Below are 25,148 nucleotides of genomic sequence, written 5' to 3' on the forward strand. Positions count from 1 at the left end.
GAGTATACCCAACCATACTTTCAAAGCAAATAGCATTGACTACCTTGACAGGCTCTTATGTAATTGACTGCCAAGTTTAGAAGAGCACGCATTAGTGCACAGGCTGCCTTTGAAGCTCAGCTAACGCATATCAAGTAGATATCCAGATGACAAGGATGATGCCGGCGTTAGGGATTGCACCATCCCTGACGAGAATAAGCGAAAGAGAGTTGGCAGAGCGATGTCGCATACGTGCCGAAAGGGCTTGATAACGTCAGACTCCCACGCAATTTTTTTATTAAACGCAAATAAATCTATTTCTTCGGCAGCTCAGAGTGCCGATTGTCAGAGCGATCGGCAGGTAGCCCTCTTTCATTTTTTTTTTTTGAAACTGGGCATTCCCCGGCTATTCGAGAAATAATCTGTTTTGTTCGGCCTAATAATGCATCTGTGTTGCGTACACGCCCCTTTTACGTGGTGAGTTATGAGAGTTTTTTGACGTCGCGTGAGAGAAAGATGATGTGAGCACAGCCCGAAAGCTTTCGGCCAGTGGTGGAGAGCTAATGACGAAAAGGGCGTAGAATTCTCGTAATTATTATGCATATATGCATCGTCATAATTCCACGGATAATCAGTGTGTACATGTCATAACATATGGAGAGATTTCCTTGTTTGCGTGATGTCGCCTGACGGTACGGCGAAGTCGGGATGCGCCGAGAAAGTTTTACCCATCACTAAGGCCCATTCCAAAACTAGAAGAGAAACGGCTTGGGACAACTTTACGTTATAGCGGTTTAGTATTGAGTACAGGTGTTCGGTGCACACGGAAGACATTCTTCACAATCATGCTTTGGTGCTCTTTTTGTCATTGTCATTCTATCGCAAAGCGACGCACTTTGTGAAATAAGAGTGTGGTGTAAGAATACTAAGATAAACTTAGCCATTTCCACAAGGCTATCATAAGAATGTTACACTTTTGAAAATGCTAACTCCGTTATCATGGGGGCTTATTCTACGCTTCACTTCACTTCACTTCTTCACTTCACTTCATTTCACTTCGCTAAACAAGTGCTGTATAGCGCAAAACTATTCTAATCTATTTTTTATTCCAACCTGCTGATGCCAAATATACATAACCGCTGACGCAAGCATCAGGCCTTGTCGCGCAGCGCTGTCTTAAAAGCGTGATCAAACGCTCTCTTTGATTACAAAAGGTCCGGTTAATTTGATTTCAAATCCAATAACCTTGCCTACATTGAGCGGTTTTTCTATATCTAACTGGCTGACAAAAGGCGAGGAGGGCGCTCAGGTGGACAGGGCTTTGGTGGAGCCCAGCCAGCGCAGTCAAAATAGATAATTGGATGAAGAGGGTAGCGCTGGTGTGTGCGATTGGTCCGCTTCCCGTGACTTGGATTGCGGTGGCTGGTCGAAAATCACGGCTGCGCGCAGTGCAAGGTGAACAGTTTCACTAAAACGGATTCGCAGCAAGAAAGAGATGGAAGACCGATGTTGTATGTTGTTGAAAGGACTTATATGTTACTGCCTTGTAAAACGATTTATTATACGGAAATAAATCCACGTTCTCGGGCAGGTGCCAGTAGCGACTGCCTGAGTAATTCATGGGCAGCCATCTTCTACTCCTTTCGGGACGGGGCAGCTTCTGGCTATTCATAGCAAAAGTTTTGATCGGCATATTAATAATCTTTATCGCGTAGACACCACTTTGACTCGGTTAGCTCTCGCGGTATTATGACGTGGCATGACAGCCAGGCGAATTGGGCACAGCCCGAAATCCTTTAATAATAGCAGAGAGCTGATTGCCAAAAAGCGTCGAATTAAGATTAATTATTTCTTGTTCGATTTATTCATGCACAATCAGTGCACGTCACACCAGATGGGGAGCTATTGCGGTTATTGTGATGTGTGACAGACGGGCAATGTTGGGGTGGCCCGAAAATTTCTTGACCAATCGTGGAGGGCTGACTCCAGAATTGGGATAGATAAGTTTAGAATAGTTTTACTTAATATAGCTCCCAATGACTCCCCTATGATGCAATTCTCCGCCTTTTTTTTCACTTTTCCAGGTCGCTGCATCAATGTAACTCTACCAGGCATCTTGAACCTTGGAAGGGTATGTTCTGTGAAGTGTTGTATGTCTCTAACCTCCATAAAAATTATCACATCATTACGACACCCTCGATAGACGCTCAAGAAAGGAGCAGGTGTGAGACAGACTATGAAGTGGCTTTTGTCGTGAGCGCGTGTCTGCCTGGTCTTTTGGCTCCTAGTTGAAATGCCGTGTAAATAGGCTCTGTTGTCTGTGTCTTGACCGCGCGTAACATTTTAGTGGAGGTTTGCCATCCCCGTCCTCACTACAGAGCTCCGCAGTGGTCGGCACATCGAGCTTGTCACCATGCCTCCCGCTGAAGAGACCGCATCAGCAACGGCTGTGGCTTGTGAGAGTGCTCTTACTGTCACGATTGCCCGCCATAGTGACCCTGGTGCGTTCTCTGGCATAGAGGGACACGACGGTAATAAATAGATCAAGATATATGGAAGTGTCAGGGTTAATAACAGGTGGGACCGAAGGATTACGCCCGCCAATGTCATCTTTTATCTCAGCGGCACCCCACACGTCTGGCTCCAAAAACGTGATGTCGAAATTATGAGCTTGGGCATGGACATGTTCCAAGTGACGCGAACTGTTCGACGACCCCTCAGGGCGCAAGGTTGCCGCGAGAAAGTCTCTGTGCGACTCGTGTTCAGATGTTTACAGAGTCGCACGTTTCATGCACGCAAGACGTCTTGGCTCTTTGCCGCAAAACTGCCGACACTATGTCTTGTAGCGGGTGCAAGATAGTCTCTAACTTCGATATATAATTCGAAATCATGATGAGCAGATGCGCATTCTATTGTCTCAAGAAACATTGAAGCACAGGTCTCCATACTGGCTCTTGAGATAACTTTTCACAGAAGTAAACCATATGACTTCAGTTTGTAGCCATCTAAAACTAACCACTGTTCATTAACCTCCGCATTGAACCACCATACTCTTTAGCTGCGAATTCACTTCTAATTAGTAGACATTCGAGTAATTACTTGTGTTGGAGGACCGATGGCATTAACTCTGCAATTTGGCATGCAATATATATCAATCTAGCACATGAAGGGTTACAATATGTAAAACGTGGAAGTGCGCTTCGTAGTTTGAAATAACGAATATGGCGAATCTCGGTCTAGAATGGCAATGAAGGTTTCAACATGCACGCTGGTGACATCATTCATGCCGCACTCCATTTCCCCAACCTCTTAAGCCTTAAGAACGCATGTCTCAGCTTCAACAATGCTAGTAGCTGGAACGTGGATACCTTACTGAGGATACGCTAGATGTGCGGAAACCGCTCCTTATAGAACTTTGCATACCAGCCATTGCTACGCCAATATTAGCGGTACCTTCTAGTGTTCATGAGCAATAGTCACGTTCGCTTGTCATTAATTAGTCCTCGGATGGTCTCAGCATACTTGGGCACATGTCAGACTAATCTTAGTCATTGAATAACGTCGAACTGTTCATCATTACAGACGTGCTACTTTTTATTGATGAGAAAGCATCAAATGGCCCATTGTGCGAAACAGTTAGTGTCTGTCGTCTGGGCAAGTAAAAAAAAAACGGCACTTAAATTCCCATTTACTGCGACACCACGTCACGAGCGCACGTCGATGGAGCAGAGTTGGCGAAAGAGAACTGCGGCAGCGCTTGCGCACCAGGTCTCGCGTAAAGGAAGAAGGCATCGCCGTGACACCCGCCGTGGTTGCTCAGTGGCTATGGTGTTGGGCTGCTGAGCACGAGGTCGCGGAATCGAATCCCGGCCACGGCGGCCACATTTCGATGGGGGCGAAATGCGAAAACACCCGTGTGCTTAGATTTAGGTGCACGTTAAAGAACCCCAGGTGGTCAAAATTTCCGGAGTCCTCCACTACGGCGTGCCTCATAATCAGAAAGTGGTTTTGGCATGTAAAACCCCAAATATTATTATTATTATTATCGCCGTGACGCCACATCATCCTTGCTCTCGGCAGCCTGTGCTATCCGCGCGTTCTTTGTTAGCACAACCTCCCGCCTGTTATTCCAACTGCGCCTCGGGAAACGGTCTAAACAAAAATATTGTTTAAAAAAACAATTTTGAAAAGACAACGTTGGCCGTATTCAGACGTGCAACCCCACGCTTGGAAGCCGAGTGTTAGCCACTGGGCTAAGCCAGCGCCTCCTAGACAGCAGGCCCGTGCACTCTACTTTATGACGTCATGCTACTTGGATGGAAATTTATATTGCCAAGCCCAGCACAACGAAAGCGGTGACGTCAAAACCACCGCGACTTGCTCGTGAGTAATAACACGCTTCTTTGTAACAGCATGACTGTAGCGTCGCGGCCCGTTGTAATATCATAAGAAGCCTTGGAGACAAAATTAAATGAGCAAATGATAACAGATTTACGCGAGTTCGAAACAATAACCTTATGAATTGGGTGCGGGTCCTCTGCAACTGCTTCACAGCTGCATTTTGATACAGGCGCAGCCGAAGTACCAGATGAAAGATCCGTGGCCGTCACAATCTACCTTTAATGAAGCGCTGTGGAATTATAGATATTGTAAAGGAATTGTATCTTGCATCTGACGGAACCTAGAAAATAATACAGATTTAGCCATGTCACCCATAACCTAAACTGCACTGCAGTGGGGATACTCCAGCGAAGATGATTATCGAGCACTGCGACCACAAGCATGGGTTAGTTTTTGTGATACAGTTCCTTTGTCATGTAATGCTGCCCATTGCAGTCGAGCCGCTTAGCGCGTTCGTCGATTCGCGGCTGCTGAATCTGTTTTATTTATTCAATTTCCCTCCACCACACACTGACGTTTCGAATTGAAGGCTGCCAACTTATATTAAGCGTCACTATCATGTGTAATTGCTCAATAAAAAAAAAGTCCTGAAAAATGGTTATTGTTTGTCGATATCGTCTCTAATAAGGCCGAATTCGATTGGTTTATTTTGACCATTCGCCTAAGGAACAATGCTAATTCTCATTCTTTCCATGTTGGGGCCAATGTTAACAAACAGCCGGAATCTACACCAAGGCGTCAATACTGCAACGTGATCACTGCTTACTACGATAGGAATACTAGAAATATTTTCCTTTCTGTTTCAATTTATACATTGTAATATACCTTACTTTTTTTCGATGAAGACATCAACAACGAATTTACGCTGGGCGAACATGGGACGCCTCAGGCTAGTGTAAACGTTTCGATAAGGGATCTTGCCATCTTCGTTTGCACAAGCCCCCTTCTGTAAACGTTGGCTATAGCTGGAAGCTTCTTTTGTTAGCCAGCTGCTGAGCACCTCGAGTTTCCATTAACCACAAGCTCTTTCGCATGTTTAGCTAATTACGAAGACATTGTGAACTGGCACAAAACACAAACCTGGCCACCTCTATTTCGTCTGCTCTGTATTTGCTACTGCGAAACACATTTCTTCAGTGATTTCCACTGCACTCGCCTCCACTCATTGCTTCACTCTCATTGCAGTGCTTTGGAACATCGCTGAACCTCTGTTCGACGAGTACGGTAGGTTCATCTCTTTGTTGCTTTGTAAAAAAAAAACTGACATTACCATGGCACATCTACTTGAATGCTCTCCTTAAATGCTTTAGCGGCTAAACTCATCAGTGTCCTATAACCCTAATGCTTTAAAGCAAATAGGCTTCTTCAAGTTAGGCTCCTCCTATGATAGAAAGTCCTTAACGAATAGCGTCTCGCCTCAGAGCATGCGGTATCTTAGGGCTTCGGTTATCGCACGCCCCTAATGCTAACTTTCCAAAAATAGCGTGGGTGCCTGAAGCGCCCCAAACCTACTTTGCATCGTCTGAACGTCGCCGCGAACCCCTCAAAAACGTGTCAACGGTTCCTCATGGCAAATATTGAACTCTCAGGTATATTTTTTTCAGTGTGTAAAATACCTGTGATTGCCGTATTTGATGTATTTTTCTATGCTCTGACATTATGTTTTCACTTTCGTTCCGCGTGCAGGAAGGGCGCTGCAATCACGTGACTTTAACCCAAGCCCGGAACCCTATTTTAAAGCGCCTTCCCAGCGGGCCAGATTGCGAACGCAAAGCGGTCGCTTGTCAGGGCATTTTAAGCTCGAGACACCTATTCTAAGGCTCCATAATATCCAAGTAAAAGCATTAAACATTCATGTGGTAAGCATTGAATTCATAAATTATATAGGAAGAAACAGCTGTCCGATTGAAAGAGTGGCAGAGGAGTGATGTAATAGCGCAAATACTGATCCCAACATCTGCTCGTCCTCAGTTGTCTTTTGTAAACAGTTCGTAAAACGTTGCCTCTCATAAAGCTGCCCGTTTTGTGCGGACATCAATTGTTCTCGTAAACTCCAAATTCATTCTGAAAAGCGCGAACTTACAAAAACAAAAAGGTCGCCTGTTTGTGTACAGATTGCGCAAAAAATAAAGCTTAGTAAATAAATCATACAATATTCACCCACTGAATAACTTTATAGCGAGTAATTAAAATATTGCGAACCAGGCAAATCATATAGTACTGGTAACGTCGGTGCTCGCAAGTGTCCTAATTTACGAACAATTTTCTGCACTCCCGCAGAAACTTCTGCCTATGCCCGCATCTATGCACATTGGTTGGAGAAACGTGACTGCCACCGCTTATGCCACGCCACGTTACGCAGCCCGTTGCGAGCGTGCGCTACCTGAGCAGAGCGATAAACAGATAAGCTGCCACGTGTGCGCTCTACGCTTTCATCAAATTATGGGAAGTGACCGGTGACTCTAAGCTGCTGCACTTAACTATAGTGGGAAATACAGGCAAGTGGTCTGCACAGCGTCGCAGCAGCCGAGTTGGGAGTTTACTTTTAAAACATAATTTGTCTTTACATGCGTAAAACCACGATGTGATGACGAGGCACGCCGTAGTGGAATACTCCGGAATAATTTAGACCACCTGGGGCTTTTTAACGTGCTCCTAGATGTAGCTACTCGGGTGCTTTCGCATTGCGCCCCGAGGTAACTGCAGCCGCCGAGGCCAGGATTCGGACCCGCGACTTCACGCCTTAGCAGCCCAGCACCATTGCCACTAAGCAACCGCGGCGGGTGGTTGAGAGGTGATATAGATGTACTTACATCGTACTGAATGGTCCGCACTGATCATATATACCTTACGGCTAAAATTGTGCGCGCAAACTCCTTGCATATCAGCACTTATCAGTGGGTAGGCATGTTGAATGAGGGAACGCTATAGAAACTGCAAAATACATGTAAGCATGGGGTGGAGCAGCCGACAGGCTACCACAGCCTGCCCGTGCGTAGCTCACAATGGCGGCTGAAAAGCGGTGTCATTTCGGTGCAGAACACAGTTGTAAGTTTTATGCAAGTTATCTGTGAAACACAGTTGTTATCTATCGCTTCCAGAAGGAGCAAACATTGGCGAAAAAGTGCAATCAATAAAGGTCAAGCCCAGAAGACTGAAATAAATTGTCCGTCAACTTACAAGCTACTTAAGCTACTAGGCGAGACGTAACACCACTACCTGCTATATAGTGATGAAATGTTTCCTGGGAAAGGCCACATTTCGTGCCACTGAAAAGGATAACGTACCACCGGCTGAAAACCTTATGTCTAGTGCTCTACACGACCGGTTCAGTGCACACACAAGCGGTACCTTCAACTATAGGAATGACGTGGACTTACACGGTGCTCGCGTTGAACAATTGTGGCGTGTTCCACTAAACATAAAATGATATCCGCAATAAATGCACTCGAAGTTAAGAAAGCCCAATTAGTATTACACAGAATCCTCCGATAAAACTTCTCTATCCTATCCGTGACGCTATCCTATTCGCTAGGTGTATGAATTGTTGATTGGCTAAGCTTTGACTCAAGCAGCGGAATTTACTTTTCACCACGCCCTGTATATTTGTTTAATGAATGCACTCTTCATTCTCGTGCTACAGAAATTTGCGGGCGACCTTGGTTTTTGGTGTCAATTTTTATGAATATGATTAATTTAGAGTGGAAATCTAATTCTCATGGACACCGTAAGACCGTATAGCTAAGGCGCAGCGTTCACATAACCGCACTTGCGGGTCAATGTGTCAAATGGTTATCAGCCAAAGCGTTTTCCCAGTTGAAATGGGAAATGCTAGAAATGTAGGAGGGCTCCGCGAACGCTCCATTTGGCATACGTAATTTGGCGAATGCTAAGCAAGCGGGCCAATCTTCTCCGATGTATGTCATCAAGGCTTGCGTCCTTGAATTTCTTCCAATGTGCCAGCATTAACCACATGCTCACTCTTTCTTTTCATGGCGTGCTGCAGACTGGAGTCGTGACGGCTCTGACGAGGCTGCTAAGGGTAAGATTTGTTCTAACATAGACACTCTTGCACTTGACGATGGAAATGGTTGCATTCCATCAATTGCATTCCGCCCACTGCCCACAAATCAACGCAGTCAGAATTTCTGATGACATTGGCAACACAATTTTGTGAGGTTGCGCCAAAATTAAATTACCAGCACTTCGATAACGCAAGGACCACGCTGTTTAGCTTAGGATGAGACAATGGCAAAAACGCTCATGTCACACTGTGAACTTGAATTGAGTACAACACTGCAGGTGCAATAATTTACGTCATATTCAAATGTTCCATAATCCCTAACTGCTACAAAAATTCTAGCTGTAAAATTAGGGTTTGAGCGACTCTCCTTGATTTGTTGTTTAATTCTCGGTGTGTATATGGGTGTGTATCCATCTACATACGTAATGTGCATGATGTAGCTTTAAATGCAACAACAACAACCAAAAAATTCGCAAGATTTTGCTAGAGGCAAGGCACGTAAGCACCTGATAGAATGCTCCAACGTTCGTACTTTGCAGTAAATTTACTCAAAAATCTGCGAAGACCCTCTTGATAAGGGCGCGATTGCCAGGGAACAAACACTGGGGCCGGACGTCATAAAGTGTTCTTTGCCTCTGATTATATAAATTTTCGTACTATTATTTCTCAAGCAGAACGACCACTCCTGGTGATACTGGATGTGGAGCTTTGTGCAAGTCAAAAGCGTAAACCAGTGTGAACTGTAAATGATAGTCATAGTCATGACAGTCATGACAAAATACAGCCCGTAGACAGCACGCACACTACAATTTAGCAATATAGTGGCAGTATTACTGCTACCTCCAGCAGTTACTCCTGTTTTCTCGCAAAGCCATAAGAGGTCATAGTCATTCGCGATTGTCACGTTTTGGTGCAGTGCCTGATCACCCCCTTGACTACGACCAGCATCTCAGGTGTCATCACTGCAGTTGCCGACATCGTTACCCTTGTCTTGAGAACCATCGGCTTGGGTAAGTCATGTAGACAGTGATACTTTCGCAACTAAGTACAACGAGCCGCTTTCAGATTTTCATTGTCGACGATTAATCCTGAACTCAAACGCAATGCACCAAACAGTTGTGATTCTATACGTCAACCACACAGTCCTGCGTTGTTTACTTTCTTAGTTCCTGACTTCTTGCGCAGTGGCAGAAGTTATGACACAGCGTACCACATTGGACTCTGTATAATTGATTACGTTACAAAAAACTATATTTCAACGTACTCATTTAGCAACAAAGAAAGACACACACAAAACTGGCACGACGCCGTCATTGTATGCATCCGCAGACATAACAGAAAATCTATTTTTTTTTTTACGGTACCATACGTTTTGCTGTGACACAGCTTAATCATACCAAAGCTCTCTGAAACTTCCAACTCTTCCTGCACAATATAAAGGGAATGCTAAGCAGAGATAAATGATCATGGTTCGCGTGACTTCGAACATCAAAGACCCTTAGAGATATCACCCATACCTCGTGTGTTTCTTATCTGGAACACTTTCTTTCAAAAGAAACTCTCATATATTGCCTCCTGCCGTTCTGCAGATAGGCCACATGGCTAGGCGGGCATTTCCAGCAACTAAAACTTCTACTTTAATTTTGTTATTAATGTAAAAAGTTCAAAAATTAGCTTTCTAATTACCAACCTTACTACGCATGGTATAATTCCGAAATTAAATGAAGAACACTAGTGAAGCCATTTCATAGCTCAATAAAATACCCGCTTTTGAAAAATGCCACCTTAAGATATGATACGAAATACATTGCCGCTACAGTGCATCGTTTGCCAAAAGCGTGTGTCCAACAGTTCGGAATGTTCTCAAAGGGACGCTCAGACGATTCTGACAATATTGTACAAACGTACTGAGTCGTTAGGGTAGGTCCTTTGGATCATTAACCGACAAATTTAAGCGTGCTACGTAAAGCATGTAGTTGTTTGGCCTTAAAATTTTGCATCGCTACCGATCGCAGCGGCACCTTTCCCCTGAGTTTTGAGATGTTCCGTTACAACCTACGCAGCTGGCGCGCATGACATCAGTTGGGCGAGCTATCCGATTTGCTACTTAGGTTAGACCGATCAGCTTACTGTCCGTTGCCTACGAAGCATTTACTAAGATAATTGCAAATAGAATCAGCAAGACCTTAGACATCGGTCAACAAAAGGACCAGTCAGGATTCCGTAAAGGCTACTCAACAATAGACCATATTCACACTATCAATCAGGTGATAGAGAAATGTGCAGAATATAACCAACCCTTATATATAGCTTTCATTGATTACGAGAAAACGTTTTATACAGTCGAAACCTCAGCAGTCATGGAGGCATTACGGAATCAGGGTGTAGAGGAGCCGTATGTAAAGATGCTGAAAGATATCTATAGCGGCTCCACAGCCACCGTAGTTCTCCATAAAGAAAGCAACAAAATCCCAATAAAGAAAGGCGTCAGGCAGGGAGATACGATCTCTCCAATGCTATTCACAGGGTGTTTACAAGAGGTATTCAGAGACCTGGATTGGGAAGAATTGGTGATAAGAGTTAACGGAGAATACTTTAGTAACTTGCGATTCGCTGATGATATTGCTTTGCTTAGTAACTCAGGAGACCAACTGCAATGCATGCTCACTGACTTGGAGGGGCAAAGCCGAAGGGTGGGTCTGAAAATTAATCTGCAGAAAACTAAAGTAATGTTTAACAGTCTCGGAAGAGAACATCAGTTTACGAGAGGTAGCGAGGCACTGGAAGTGGTAAGGGAATACATCTACTGAGGACAGGTAGTGACTGCGTATCCGGATCATGAGACTGAAATAATCAGAAAAATAAGAATGGGCTGGGGTGCGTTTGGCAGGCATTCTCAGATCATGAACAGCAGGTTGCCAATATCCCTCAAGAGAAAAGTATATAACAGCTGTCTTACCAGTACTCACGTACGGGGCAGAAACCTGGAAGCTTACGAAAAGGGTTCTACTTAAATTGAGGACGACGCAACGAGCTATGGAAAGAAGAATGATAGCTGTAACGTTAAGGGATAAGAAAAGAGCAGATTGGGTGAGGAAACAAACACGAGTCAATGACATCTTAGTTGAAATCAAGAAATAGAAATGGGCATGGGCAGGACATGTAATGAGGAGGGAAGATAACCGATGGTCATTAAGGGTTACTGACTGCATTCCGAGGGAAGGGAAGCGTAGCAGAGGGTGCCAGAAAGTTAGGTGGCCGGAAGCGATTAAGAAGTTTTCAGGGACAACATGGCCACAATTAGTACATGACCGGGGTAGTTGGAGAAGTATGCGAAAGGCCTTTGCCCGGCAGTGGGCGTAACCAGGCTGATGATGATGATTATGATGATGATGATGATGATTTTATCCTCCAGAACAGCCGCGCATCGCGAAGGGATGGAAACACAGGCAGTCCTTGTTTAGCAGCGGTCCCTGGAGTTGGTCGCATAGAGTCATTCTATTCTTGCAGGCAACTATTTCCTAATTGCTCCCTTTTACGTGTGACATATTGTAGCCTGAATGAAGTAGAGCGCCCGAGCGATCGTCCAGTTGCATTTCCCATAGCTGATCGCAGAGAAGCAGAGTATAAGCAGCAATAATTTCGCATTCGAGCGTTTTTGCACGCTTTCGCATGGGGCAACGTGCGACGCGCCGCGTAGTGCCATCTCGTTTTTCTAGAGCAAACAACTCCGCGAAAAAAGTCTATGAGAGACCTTACTTGCGAAGGGAATGTTTTTATTTATCGGCTTCATGCACTTCTACAAAATTTGTCGAAACCATTTCAGGGACCCTTTACGTTCAGCGCTGGTGCTTTTTTCAGCAGCAGAATGGACAACTGGGCTACTTGGCTTTCTTACATATTGAAATCTGATTTTTGCGCACGAAAGACGAAAATAAAGAATGGTGACAGGAGAGAATGCTTCCTCACAACTGAGATATTTTACTGAAAGGAAACATCAGCGAGAGTCGTCGTTTTTTGATCAGTCTTCAGCTTTGTCTCTGGCAGTGCTTGGTTACAATACATATGCGTGCACAAAAAGGTGGGGAAACCCAAGCATGCGTGTCAAGGAACAAAGGGTAAACCATTCAGAGGCAAAAATTAATCAAATAAAGTTGGTCTAACTCTCAAGGAAATCAAATTCCCTATTATGCAGCAAGACCAAAGAGTGGCTGACGTAGTCACCTCCTGTGTTTCTTATCTAATAGGCCTCTGCCATTTCACGAGTTAGCTGGTTGTTAATCTTGAAAACAATCTCGATTTCTTTCGAAACTGAGATTGTGTTGAAAGTAAATTCAAAGTGTTGAAGCTAAATTTAATATATATTTTGAGCAACGTAAAAAAATAAAGAAGTGTAAGCGATTTTTTCAGCAGGAAGAAATAATTATCGCCTGATGGAATTGTGATTAGTAAAAGCAATGCACCGCCACAATGGGCCGAGCGCTGCCCTGTTTCGGTGCTGGACACTAGGCAGCGCTTGAAATCGCCGAAATGTGCGCGACGTTTGACTTGGTGGTGTCACATCGCTTCTGGAGCGTGAGACAGTGCCGCAAGGCCAACATAGCTATGGAGACAACTTCAGCGCTGTTCAGGTTTGTCTGATCAATCCTGCCGGTCCACATCCGCTCAGAAGTCACAAAAAGTATTGAACGAGTGCAAGGGAGCGTGTGCATATTCTGCTGAATTGCATGGTTGCAAGTGAATTCCACGTTTGACGGATGTATCCTAGATGTTTCACTTGCAGATGTTATTAGTTAGACATTATGAGTGTGGCATACATTATTTTTGGGAAATATCCGCCTCCTTGTCGCCAGGTTATGCCAAAAAGCCCACTTGCACATCAGACCTGACTTTTCAAAGGCACTTTCACAATGCTTTTACATTAGTTACTTTCGCATTTCTACGTTATCAAACGTCAAAAACAAAATGAAGAAGCGATGAGGATTTATGGACTGCCTCTTAACGTTGATTCGTAGTTGTCTTCCAAGTGGAAGTGCGTGAAAGATATCTTACCTATTCGTGAATATTCGCAAAAAAACGGTAGTAACGCGGACGCCGATAGGCGTGCAAGGAGATGTCTCCAGAAGGCGACTGTTTCAGTACAACTTCTGACAAGTATAACCACTGGTTAAAACCATTCGTGCAAGTAGGCCTGCTTACTTATTCACATTTTCTAAATTACCTGTGATGCTCAAAGCTTTGGAAAAAACCTGCAGGTTCCTTCCTAAGTTTCCTACAAGGCGCCCTGACGCCGCTTTGCGCCTTGAGCGGCACAACCACCATTCCTGGATGCACCACGCTCCTGACGGGAAACCAGACGTGCTCGGCGCCCATCTCAATTACGTTCCCCGATACCTTGAATCTCTCCAGGGTATGCAGTGCGTTTTTTTTTTCAAATATTTATGCTTTCCTTGAAGTCCTGACAAGCTCAGAGGTAGAGTACTGCGTTAGGATGATTAAGAAATGTTACATTTGATGAAAGGGAACTTAAGTCAACTGCCTACACAAAATATAGCAATATGAAATGGAATGCTTTAAAATAGCGGTGGCAGTCACAAGCTGCTTACACAATGTTAGGCTGCAGTAAATGCTGCTTGTGCTTCATTTTGTTTCCAACTTTTGTCATAACTTGCACAAGTATACCTAGAAACTTCACAATGACGCCACAGCTCCTGAAACTTTATTGTAAACGTATTTTAGCGACTCAATACGAAAGAGGAAGAACCTGATAGAAAGCGATGTTTCGCATCGCTCCTTTCGGACGAGTGGCTGGCAAGCAGCGTTCTATCAATCAGTTCATAATAGATACTGCTTTGAAGTGCCGAGTTAACCGTAGCAGTAACGTTTTTTGCAGGATATTTCTTGCTCCCCTCATGCATTTGTAAATGCACTCCTTAAGTCTGGCTAATTATTGTCTTGCTTTAATGGTGCGTTGCTGCACTACACTTGTAAATGAAGGCAATACAGTTAGCACGTGCGTAACGTCGGGTCCTAGTGATAAAATAGAACAAGGTTCGCTTGACTTGCTTGTATCTCTATGTGAGCACGGATGAGCCATGTGCAGGCTAAAGTTAATGTTTTGTATCCTTAATTACAGTAACTCCAGTCATTCTTCCTTGGTGGTGAAGGAGCACACTGATAAGGACAGGGCCAACACACAAGAATACACGACACTCGCTGCATTCACAACTGTTTTATTTCAGAACACATACTTCGTAATTATACCTGCGCCACCCTCAGATCTGCCTTACTTATCTTTGATCTCTGAGGGTGCGCAGGTGTTATGAAATAAAATTGTTGCGAGTTCAGCGAGTGTCGTGTATTCTTGTGTGCCTTCGCCCTGTCCTTGGGCCCTATAACGTAAAACTATTCCAATATATTTTTAGTCCAATCTCCAGACGTCAAATTAGCGTAACCGCCGACGCAAGCATCGAGTGGTCACCCGCAGGGTTGTCTGAACAGACCAATGAAACGTTCTCCTCGTTCATGGGAGGTCACTTTTGTTTGCTTGAAAACCGAATGGCATTGCCTCCACTGAGCGGCTTGTCTTATCTAATTGGCTCACAAGAGGCGAGGAGCAGGCTGAAGTGGAGAGGGATTCGATAGGGCCGAGCCACTGCACTGAAAATCGATAACCGGATGAAGAGGGTGGCGCCGGCGTCTGCGATTGGTCCGCTTCCCCTTAATTTGCTTGCGATGGCTCGTCGACAATCGCGGCAGCATGCAACGGAAACTTCAGAATGACGCTAAAACGGATCCTCAGCAAAGAAGACCTGGCACAACGAGTTCGTAAACGTGCCGAAAGTGCTCGAAAACGTTGCACGGCCACGCAAAAAGTCTTATTACACGCAAATAAACTCATACTCATCGACAGGAACGAGTAGCCAGTGCGTAAGCGATCGGCAGCATCTATCTTTTATTCCTTTCGGAACGGGGCAGCCTGCGGCTATTCAGAAGAACATTCAGTTTTGTTCGGCATATTATTGCATCTTTATCGCGTACGTGTCACATTGACGTGGTGAGTTTTTGCGGTTTTGTGACGTCGCGTGAGAGGCACGTGAAGTGGGCGCAGCCCGAGAACTTTTGACCAATAGCCGAGAGCTAATGGCGAAGAGCCGTCGAATCATAAATAGCTATTTTTCTTTTGTTCGGTCAAATCATGCATAATCCATGTGTACACGTTATATCAGATGGGGAGCTATCGCGGTTTTCGTGACGTCGCGTGACAGACAGGTGAAATGGGGGTGGTCCAAAAAAAGGTTTTCACCAATCGCGAGGGGCTGATTGCAGAATTGGAATAGAAAAGTTTGAAATAGTTTTACGTTATAGCACCCCTTGTCTGTGTGCTGCTTCACCACCAAGGTGCGACGATTAATCACCAACTAGCCCAACTTTCCACATTACGTAACTCCAGTGTAGGCGAATCCGAAAGTGAGCGACTTCTATACTAAATTTACCATTTGTGAGTTTGCGTGAGTGCGGTGGTTTTTTTCTTATGTGTGTTCATCTTACGAAACTGTATAACCATTTGCAGTGCCTGAATCAGACGCTTCTGCTCTGCCAGAATGGAGCCATCGCTACAGTAAGCATTCTTGTTTCTTGGCTTACTTGTCTTGCATTTATTACGTGGACCTGTTGCATCCATTTAAGAATGTCCCTGTATCTGCGATTTAGATAACATCTGCGGCGAATAACACGCGTAGTATAAACAATGTGAGCGCACATAACTGTTTGAATTGTCAACGAAAGATACATTGAACAGAAGGGTGAAAAAAGAAATGATCATAAAAATGCCGGGTATCAAATTGGCTCACGAAATTACAGCGACTTGTGGAGAGTGGGAGAGCGTTCCGAAACTTCTGTCGTGTGGTACAACAACCTTTCCATTTGCGTATTAGAGGATCAAATACAATATGCGCGAATTCACTTACATAATACCAGACATTTTCTGCCAGCAGTGATCAGCTGTTTTGGCGACACATATTATTGTTGTCAGAACTACGGTACGATTTTGAGCAGCTGAAAGACAAACCATAGCGCTCAAATTCACAACTCGGTAACTATTGTCGGGATCGCCAATAGCACGCAGAGCGGAAGACAGAATTGTCACAATAGTGACACAGTCGCACATGAGTACAAACAATTTATATAATCTTTGTTGCTGCATATTTTACCGAACTATGAACCAACTGAGCCAATTGTGCGCATATATAGGGCAGAACCAGCCATTCTGATTTTTTCAGTATTTCTACCTAACTGATATCAGAAAAGCTATCTCTCACGCTAATTAAAAACGCACATTTATCCAGAGTAGGACATTCTAAACTTAAAACGATTGTTCGAAAATGTTAGAACAATTATTCAGTAGATGACGCGCATGTAAATCCCTCGTAAATGTCACAGATATGATGTATGAACGAGAAAACCTTTGTGTGAGTTTCGCTATAGCTACGAGCGCTTACAAGGTGTGCCTTTATTTTGCAGGATGGACTGCTGATAAATGTCATCAACACCGTAACGGTAAGCGCACCGAACATAGGATGCCTAAACAAGAGCATGTTGTAAAATAGAAAAAAATTTATTAGTAATGAAATTTTAGTGCTCACTTATTGCTGCATCTGCGTCAGTCGTTTTGCTTTTATACGTTCTCTCGCTAAATTTTTATAGACATATTTTCAGCGTCATAGCGGTTAATATTATGCAGGGTAGAAACAATACCAAAAATAGTAAGCCATATGTTGAACGTTCAGCCTGAAGCACACATCTTCAAGGAAGAAAGAAACAAATGTATTGCAAGGACAAAACAAACAACGATACTCGCGTTCAAACCATTCAACTCGCGAATCGTAAAAGGAAAAAAAAAAGTACGAATGCGCAAATACGTCCATGCGGCGACCTACTTGACGGAGCCTACTCGCCTGATTATTTTTGTGAGAGATATATTATAGGTTAATCATGTACGAACATCTATCGGTACCTCTTTCTTCGCTGAAAATCGAAAAAGAGAAAGTTGTTCGCAAGATAATTTGTTGTTGAACTATTCGTCATGTTGTTTCACCTCAAATTGCTGTTATATTATATACATTGTTAGATTTCTGACTCACAAAGTGTGCACCATTGTTATGCCTGCACTCAAGGCTATAAATGAGGGCTTGGCCGTGAACATGCAAAACTATGCACCAATAAGGAATTATACTAGTTGTGATATACAAAACATCGTTCAATTCAGAAGAGTAATAAAGGGTGGCGTTCCGGTTATTTTCATGAGGTAAAAAGTTCCTAAGTAAAGAAGGAACGAAGCATCATCTCCAGTGCTTCTGCAATGGAAGGTAAATATTGAGAAAACATTTGCAGAAATGCAGTGGTAGCCTTGAAAGTGCTGCCGAACAGGTCTTCCGCCCGAAGATTGTGTTCAAAAAACACATTTAATGAAAAAGAAATATAATTTAATATAGACAGACTCAGCCACATATTTCGGTATCTTTGAGCTACACGCCTCGTGCATGGCTCTGAAATATTGTGACCTGCAGTTCTATGGCGCAAGCAAAAATATAAGTACCTCAACTCACTTGCATTTTCCGGCGTCGGAATGCTACCAATACAATGCTGAGAACCTCATATATAATGTTACTTCATACTGATAAACAAAGCGACCAGATCTATAAGATAGTTTCAGCGATACTGAAATCCTAATTGCAGCTGAAATGGTACTACACTTGATTTGCAACTCAATAACTCAATGAAACGATTTAGCAACAAATTTCACTACACCACCACTGCCGTAAAGCATTCCGGTTGTGAGAGTCTTAAGCAGGCTAGAGAGTAACTACGCTAAAATCCATGTCGTGTTTGTTCCATGGCAAAGCTTCCTAGCTCGCGTCATTTCACGGATAGAAAGATCGAGTAAAAATGGTTCAACGACAGGAACGCACCTCAGCATGCGCGCACCTAAACTGCCCCCTGTGCTTGATTTAGAGAATGGCATTGGTCTCAACAGTACCCTTAATATTGCCTTGAATCCAAGTATGGCGGCAGTCTGAGTGAACTGTTGTAATCATGGCACCAGCAGGGCAACTGTACATGCCTTTAAACATGTTGAAATCGGTATATTACCGCCTCGCTCAGTTAATTCCAGATGAAGCATAACCAAACAATGCCATTAAAGTATGCTGAAAAGTTTGACTAGCTGCATAAGATAAAACCTTATGCAAAAAGGTGTTATTTATTTATTTATTTACAAATACTGCAATCCCGTTATGGGATTTTTGCAGGATGGGGATACATCATTAGGACATGATTAGCAGGGCAAACAAAAGAAAAATTACATGGACTAGTAAAAAGACAACACAGATATCATGAAATAAAAGATACGCTACGAGTACAACTGAATCAATGCATCTACTGCAAGTGCAAATGTAACAGAGCGAAAATAAGAAAATTACACAATATGGGACATAAACAAATTCAGGGATGGCTGCAACACCACATCGTTGGACAGCTGATTCCATTCAGTTACGACGCCAGGAAAAAAATGAGTATTTAAAGCAATTTTTGCGACTAGTGAAGGGGGTAATTCTAAGTGCATGCCGTTGCCTAGTAGCATAACCTGTTGAAAAGGAAATAATCTCAGAAATATCTATGCTGTAGTATCCTTTAATGAGCTGAAACAAAAATTTTAATACCATATGATGGATCCGTAATCTAAAAGTGGCAGCACAATTGCGTTAAATGCAAGAAGGCGAACTTCAGGTGTTGCCAGTCTCAAGGCCCTCCTGAGAAAGAAAAGCCTCTGATTGACGGAATTGCATACAGTGTTGATATGTTTGTTCCAAGATCTTTAGAAATCCAAATACCAAGATAATTTATGTGCTCAACCTCAGATAGCAAGACATTACACGCCGAGTACTGGAAGTGCAGATTTCTAAGTTTGCTCGAAATTTTCATAAATACAGTTTTGTCAAAACTGATAGCCATTTGACAGTCACTACACCATTTTACAACTTTTTAAAGGCTTCATTTAGTCGTAGTTGGTCACTGACGCTATCTATTTCTGAATACATTACATAATCATCCACATATAATCTAATCTTTACGGGAATGTCATTAACGATATCATTAATGAAAACTAGAAACAACAGTGGTCCGAGCACCGAACCCTGTGGAACACCAGACTCAACGGGAAGCCTCCGAGAGGCATGGTTTTTGAATGACACATATTGATATCGGTTTGAAAGATATGCAGAAAGCCAAGTAGCAATTTTGGCATTAGCCAGAGTAACATCAAGCTTGTGGAGTAGCTTTTTGTGGGAAACCTTGTCAAAGGCTTTCGCAAAGTCCATGAAGATTGCCTCGACCTGCTTACCTGAATTTATTGCCTTAGCGATATCGTGTACAGTAGTTACTAATAGTGTGCATGTAGCGAAACCCTTTCTGAAGCCATGCTGATGGCATGATATTTTATTCTTTGAAAGGAACTCAGTTAGATGTTTATGTATTATATGCTGCAGAAGTTTGCATGATGCTGAAATCAAAGAAATAGGACGATAGTTCAAGACGTGCTGCTTATTACCATTTTTTGAATATAGGTTTCACTGCTGCCGTTTTCCAGTCGATTGGAATCTCGCCTTCATTTAGTGATTTAAAAAAGAGCACACTCAGATATTTAGAGACCCATGGCGCATAACGCCTTAAGAATTCATTTGGCAAAAATCAGGACCAGGTGATTTCCTAATATCAAGGTTAAGGAGCATGTTAAGTATTCTATTCTCATTAATAGTAACGTCAGACATAGGAGGGTATGAAGCATGAAAGTATGGCAATGAACCATTGTCTTGCGTAAACACAGATCTAAAATGTAAGTTAAATGCATCTGCTATTACTGCACTATCATTACTCAAAACACCATTTACGACGAAAGCATCATTAATTTGCTTACTGGAAGAAATTAGCCTTCAGAACGTTTCAGGAGAAGTTGAAATAAATTTAGGAAGTTTCTCCCCAAAGTAGCGTTGCTTATCTGAAGAAACTTTCATTTTTAGCTCGGAGGAGAGTTCGGAAATTTTAGTAAGCAAAGCGTCGAAGTCTCTTGCGGTACGTCTTTTTGTCTTCAGGCGCTTTAATCGTCTTCTTAATTGCAATGTGTCTCGTGAAATCCAAAGAGATTTGCCTTTCCTTTTCTTTAGCATGCAAGGGACAAAGCGTTTGATGCAATCATTTAAAAGATCTTTAAATTGATTCCACAGTGTATGAATGTCTGCGCTGCTGCCTTTAAATGAGTCATAACTAAACGAAAGCATGTCCAATATGGCGACATCATCTGCGCGCGAGAAGTTGAGCACGGAAGTGATATCAACAGATTTCTTCACAGAGACGCCCGAAAGGGTCAACAACACAGCAGACTGATCGGAAATTCCAGGCAGTACTTCGCACTTTGTTTGCCCTGTAACAGATCCACTTAAGAAAAACAGATCAAGGATGGAGCAGGAGTTACTATGTATTCTAGTGTAACTGTCAACTACTTGCCGCAGATCAAAAGAAAAAAATCATATCAAACAACCCTTCTTGTAGCCTGTCATTAGAAACGTTTAGTGTGAACGTTGACCAATCCACGTTTGGCATATTGAAGTCTCCGTCCAGAATTAATCGATCACCAGGCTTCACATGAGCAATCAGGTAACTTTGCAGATGAGCAAAGAAATCAGGAGAGGAATTAGGTGGTCGGTAAAGTGCTCCCAATACATATCTAATTGCACCCTGATAGGCTTTACAGAATATTCCCTCAATGTTCGGTATATCTGGCATTATCAAAATACTAAAACGCTCCTTGAACAACAAAGCCAAACCCCCACCTTTGCTTCCTCGATCTTTCCTGTGGACACTGTACCCACGAGGAACAAATTCGTTATCTTTGACAGAATCATTTAACCATGTTTCCGTGAGGATAATTATTTCAGGGTTATGGGCCACCAAGATTCCCTCAAGTTCTGTGACTTTATTAAACACACTCCCGCAGTTTACGTTAATTATATCAAGCTCCTGAAGCTTTTGTACAAAACGTCAATTTTGATTTTTCTTTTGTTTAACACGTGTACCTTTCTTTTCGTCCCAGCCAAAGATTACGCCATCTATGCTCAGTTCATTGTGTACAAGTTGGACTTTATGCGTTATGCCTGAGTGCTTTGTCACACATGGCACACTGAATCAATCGCAGCATAGTTTTGCCAGATGCGGTGCGTCATTCCTAATCCTAACATATGCAACAAAAGCGAATAAATTATTGTGCGCAAAATAACCTCAATGAGGCAGTCATCTAAGCCTTCAGTCCTTTCTCATAGTCGGGGATTACCACAAGTGAGCATGATTTGGTACAATATTATCTACGTCAATCTAGCTTTAGTTCACTCCGCGACCGATGCAGCAGAATTTTAAACCATAGTACTGTCCTGCGTTAGTTTGAATATAAAAGTATGTGTTTTTTAACTTTTGGAGCGACTATAGCAATTGAAATCGGAGTGCCCCTGTATTCTTAATTTCTTTAAATTTCCTTGACATTTTTCAGCACGTCGATAAAGTAAACCTACTTACACACATAAACGCTGCATATTACGAAATTCATAACCCCGACAGATACATAAGCAGCATTTGCTCGTTGGTCTGTGTAGTATTTTAAATTTTCAGTACTTTTTCTCTAGAGCGCGTATGTTTTCAGACTACTAAAGACGCAACATACAATAGCTGTGGCACCAAAGTTATCATTTCGCTAGACCTACTCAATCATGTTCATGATTTCATACGGTTCCACGAAAATTAACTTGTTACTGAACCCCACTAATGTTGAACCGTACGTTCGTTCATTTTACCTAAACATTCACAAACCACAGTGCTTACTGACCTCGCTGCTGACAACCAATCCTGGCACAAGCATTAATGGACTCGTCTGCCTCATCGCCGGACTACTACAAGCTGTTCCTGGCCTCAACTTTCTTGGGTTTTTTCTACGGCTGACATTCGGCTGTAAGTGCATGTTTTATGGCAACGATTATTAGCATCTCTAAAACACGCAGGGTCACCTAGTTGTCATGTAATTCGTCCACCGCCCGCAGGCATGAGCACGATACCGCTGAAGCTGCACGAATGAAGAAAAACTTCCAAGGCGAATCAACCTACAGTAGAAGTCGATTGCGCACAAAATCTTCCTGGGCAAGTTTGTAGTCAGATAGGGCGTGGATTGATGGGCACCCGACTATATCGTGTCACTCCTCGTGTTAGGGGCGTAGCAGGAGCGTGGGACTCCGATTTTTTTTTTTTGTCGTGCTTCTTGGCCACCTTCTGACAACACGCGGGGGCATGTTTGCGAGAAATGAGATATGAGCGCGGTACTACGCTGCGGAAAGCCCTAATCGACATGTGCTACCATAGCTATTACGTTGGAGAAAATGAAGGAACAGGCCGGCAGGGTCTGCAGTGGATTCGTTAAAATTCAGTCCGGCCAGCAAAACTATCCAACCTGAGATCGAGATCTTAGAAGCAAACTCCTTCGGGCACCTGTCTGTGTGGTTCGAGCACCAAAAATGGATATATATATATATATATATATATATATATATATATATATATATATATATATATATATATATATATATATATATATATATATATATATATATATATGTGTGTGTGTGTGTGTGTATATATATTTATATATATATATATATCGTCCCGTAAGGTTCACATTTTGACGCAAAGGAAAATCGCATTCGTCGTGAGAGTAATGATCTTCCGAAAATAAATTAAAATAAAAGAAGTAGTACTTTACGTGGAATTCTCGACGATTGCCACATATCAAGTCAAGTGTTTTGTGTAATTGATATGCAGAAAACGCACCACGCGTCTTAAAGCGTTGAAACGCGTGCGGGAAATTCATATAAAGATTTGCTATTCCGCCTGCCGAGACATGCGCGCATCGCCTACTGGTTATATTATCAGACTTCTGAGCTCCGGGTCCTCTGTTGGAATCCTACCGTCGAAGACTTTTATATATGTTTCATTTGTTAATATATATTCGTACGCCCATACAGGGTGTCCCACGTAACTTTAGCCAAACATTAAAGATGTGCAAATGCCACGTAGCTGGACAGAGCTAAGGTAATATTTGCCGTCGCTTGTAGATACCTAGATTATTTTTGCATGCCGCCTAATTAAATAATTAGTCTTAATTACTTTGTCAACGTTTTAAGTATTATAATTATATGAAAAGCGTCAATGAGAAAATTGTAGAGCAAGATAAAAAACTCCCGATACAGCTTTCTTTTGCTCAACACGGGCTACTACATAAAAGTGTTTTTCTGAGCGTGAAAGAAGCTCGAGAATACGCGCACAGTGCCTCAAACGGCCAGTCGCGTGGAAATTTGGCGGGTTTTTGCGGGCTTCATAGATGCTCAGATAAACACATTTATGTAGCATTGCTTTAGGACCGTCAGTAACATTTTAGGTGCCATACAAAAGTTTCTTTTTCTGTACAGATATGTCACTAGCACCTCATGACAGCCGCATTCTTTTAAAAATCTTACAGGCAGCTGATACTAACACTTCATTAGTTTACTATATTATTACCACATTGTAATTCCTGCATTACCGGCCCACAGGTTGCTTTCCTTCGTTACGTAACTTATAGCTACCAATATATTGGAGGGGCCACCTGGCGGACATTTCAAATCGCCTTCACTTCTACTTTATGGTCTTACAACGGCAAAATTATAGTCAACATTTTCCGTAGGAGCGACATTAAGTCAAGAGAAACACTTCCAGACTGTAATTATTTGGGGGTACTGTCAGTCATTTACCTCTCTTGGCGGCCCTATCGAAAGGAAATACCGACGCAGATACTCAAGGAAAACGCACTGAACCAAAATGTTCTTGTAAAACTACGGTAATAATGACCACTTATATTCGCATAAGCAAGGGATAAGAGCTGAGTACTGCAGAGCAAAAGGCAAACACAGGTTTGTTAAGTGGATGCCTACCACTATGATACTGAGGCAACCTATTCAAAATACAAGAAACGCGTATAACCGTGCAATCACAGAAAAATCGAAAGCTGTGAGCCTACTGAACCTTAAGAAGGGACATTAACCAAAAATTCATGGCGAAACAAAGGAAGCAACAGCAACAAAATAACTCAACTGAAGTCAGCTTTGGCATCAGCCGCTTAAATAAACATGAAACACTTTGCTGGCTCCTACTCTCTTTCAAATAGACAGCATATCTTATATATAAATGCCCATACATTGAAAAACGCTCTTCTTCATTTCAGGTTCGTAAAAGAATGATCGAGAACACCGCAGCTGCGATGTCCTTGCAACGAGAACAACGGTGGAGATATAACAGTAACAGTTTGCCTCTCGGAGTTGCCAGTGGAATTGTGGAAAAAAAATATAATAATGCGTAATCCAAATGCGATCAATTTATGTCTGCAAAATATACCCATGACAAAACCACGTGCCTTGACTTGTTTCTTCTTGCTGTCTCATTTTTTCTTCACAGAGTTATAGTGCTCGCATCTTTACCAACAACTTGATTGCTTGAGGACACATGCAAATATATCTGTGTAAGTGATACTCACAGTGCGAAATCTACAAGTTTGCACGACTCATGTAAGGAACGTTACGAGAACGACATGTCTAGAGCTGGAGAGGGAAAATAAATG

The 25,148-nt window shown here is 42.8% G+C and overlaps 1 protein-coding gene across 1 annotated transcript in view; it reads left to right on the forward strand.

The window, feature by feature from the left end:
* LOC139049266 (uncharacterized) overlaps positions 1-24,828 on the forward strand; it is a 61,788-nt gene extending 36,960 nt beyond the window's left edge. The window contains exons 3-12 of the mRNA XM_070524637.1: positions 2,064-2,110; positions 5,566-5,604; positions 6,067-6,239; positions 8,387-8,422; positions 9,321-9,414; positions 13,660-13,814; positions 15,978-16,025; positions 16,928-16,963; positions 22,324-22,456; positions 24,756-24,828. Of these exons, the coding sequence (XP_070380738.1) occupies positions 2,064-2,110; positions 5,566-5,604; positions 6,067-6,239; positions 8,387-8,422; positions 9,321-9,414; positions 13,660-13,814; positions 15,978-16,025; positions 16,928-16,963; positions 22,324-22,456; positions 24,756-24,763 (769 nt within the window). The 3' untranslated portion in view covers positions 24,764-24,828. The remainder of the gene's footprint in view (positions 1-2,063; positions 2,111-5,565; positions 5,605-6,066; positions 6,240-8,386; positions 8,423-9,320; positions 9,415-13,659; positions 13,815-15,977; positions 16,026-16,927; positions 16,964-22,323; positions 22,457-24,755) is intronic.
* Positions 24,829-25,148: the final 320 nt, after the last annotated feature.

Source organism: Dermacentor albipictus, chromosome 8 (genome assembly GCF_038994185.2).
Source record: "Dermacentor albipictus isolate Rhodes 1998 colony chromosome 8, USDA_Dalb.pri_finalv2, whole genome shotgun sequence".
Lineage (NCBI taxonomy): Eukaryota > Metazoa > Arthropoda > Arachnida > Ixodida > Ixodidae > Dermacentor > Dermacentor albipictus.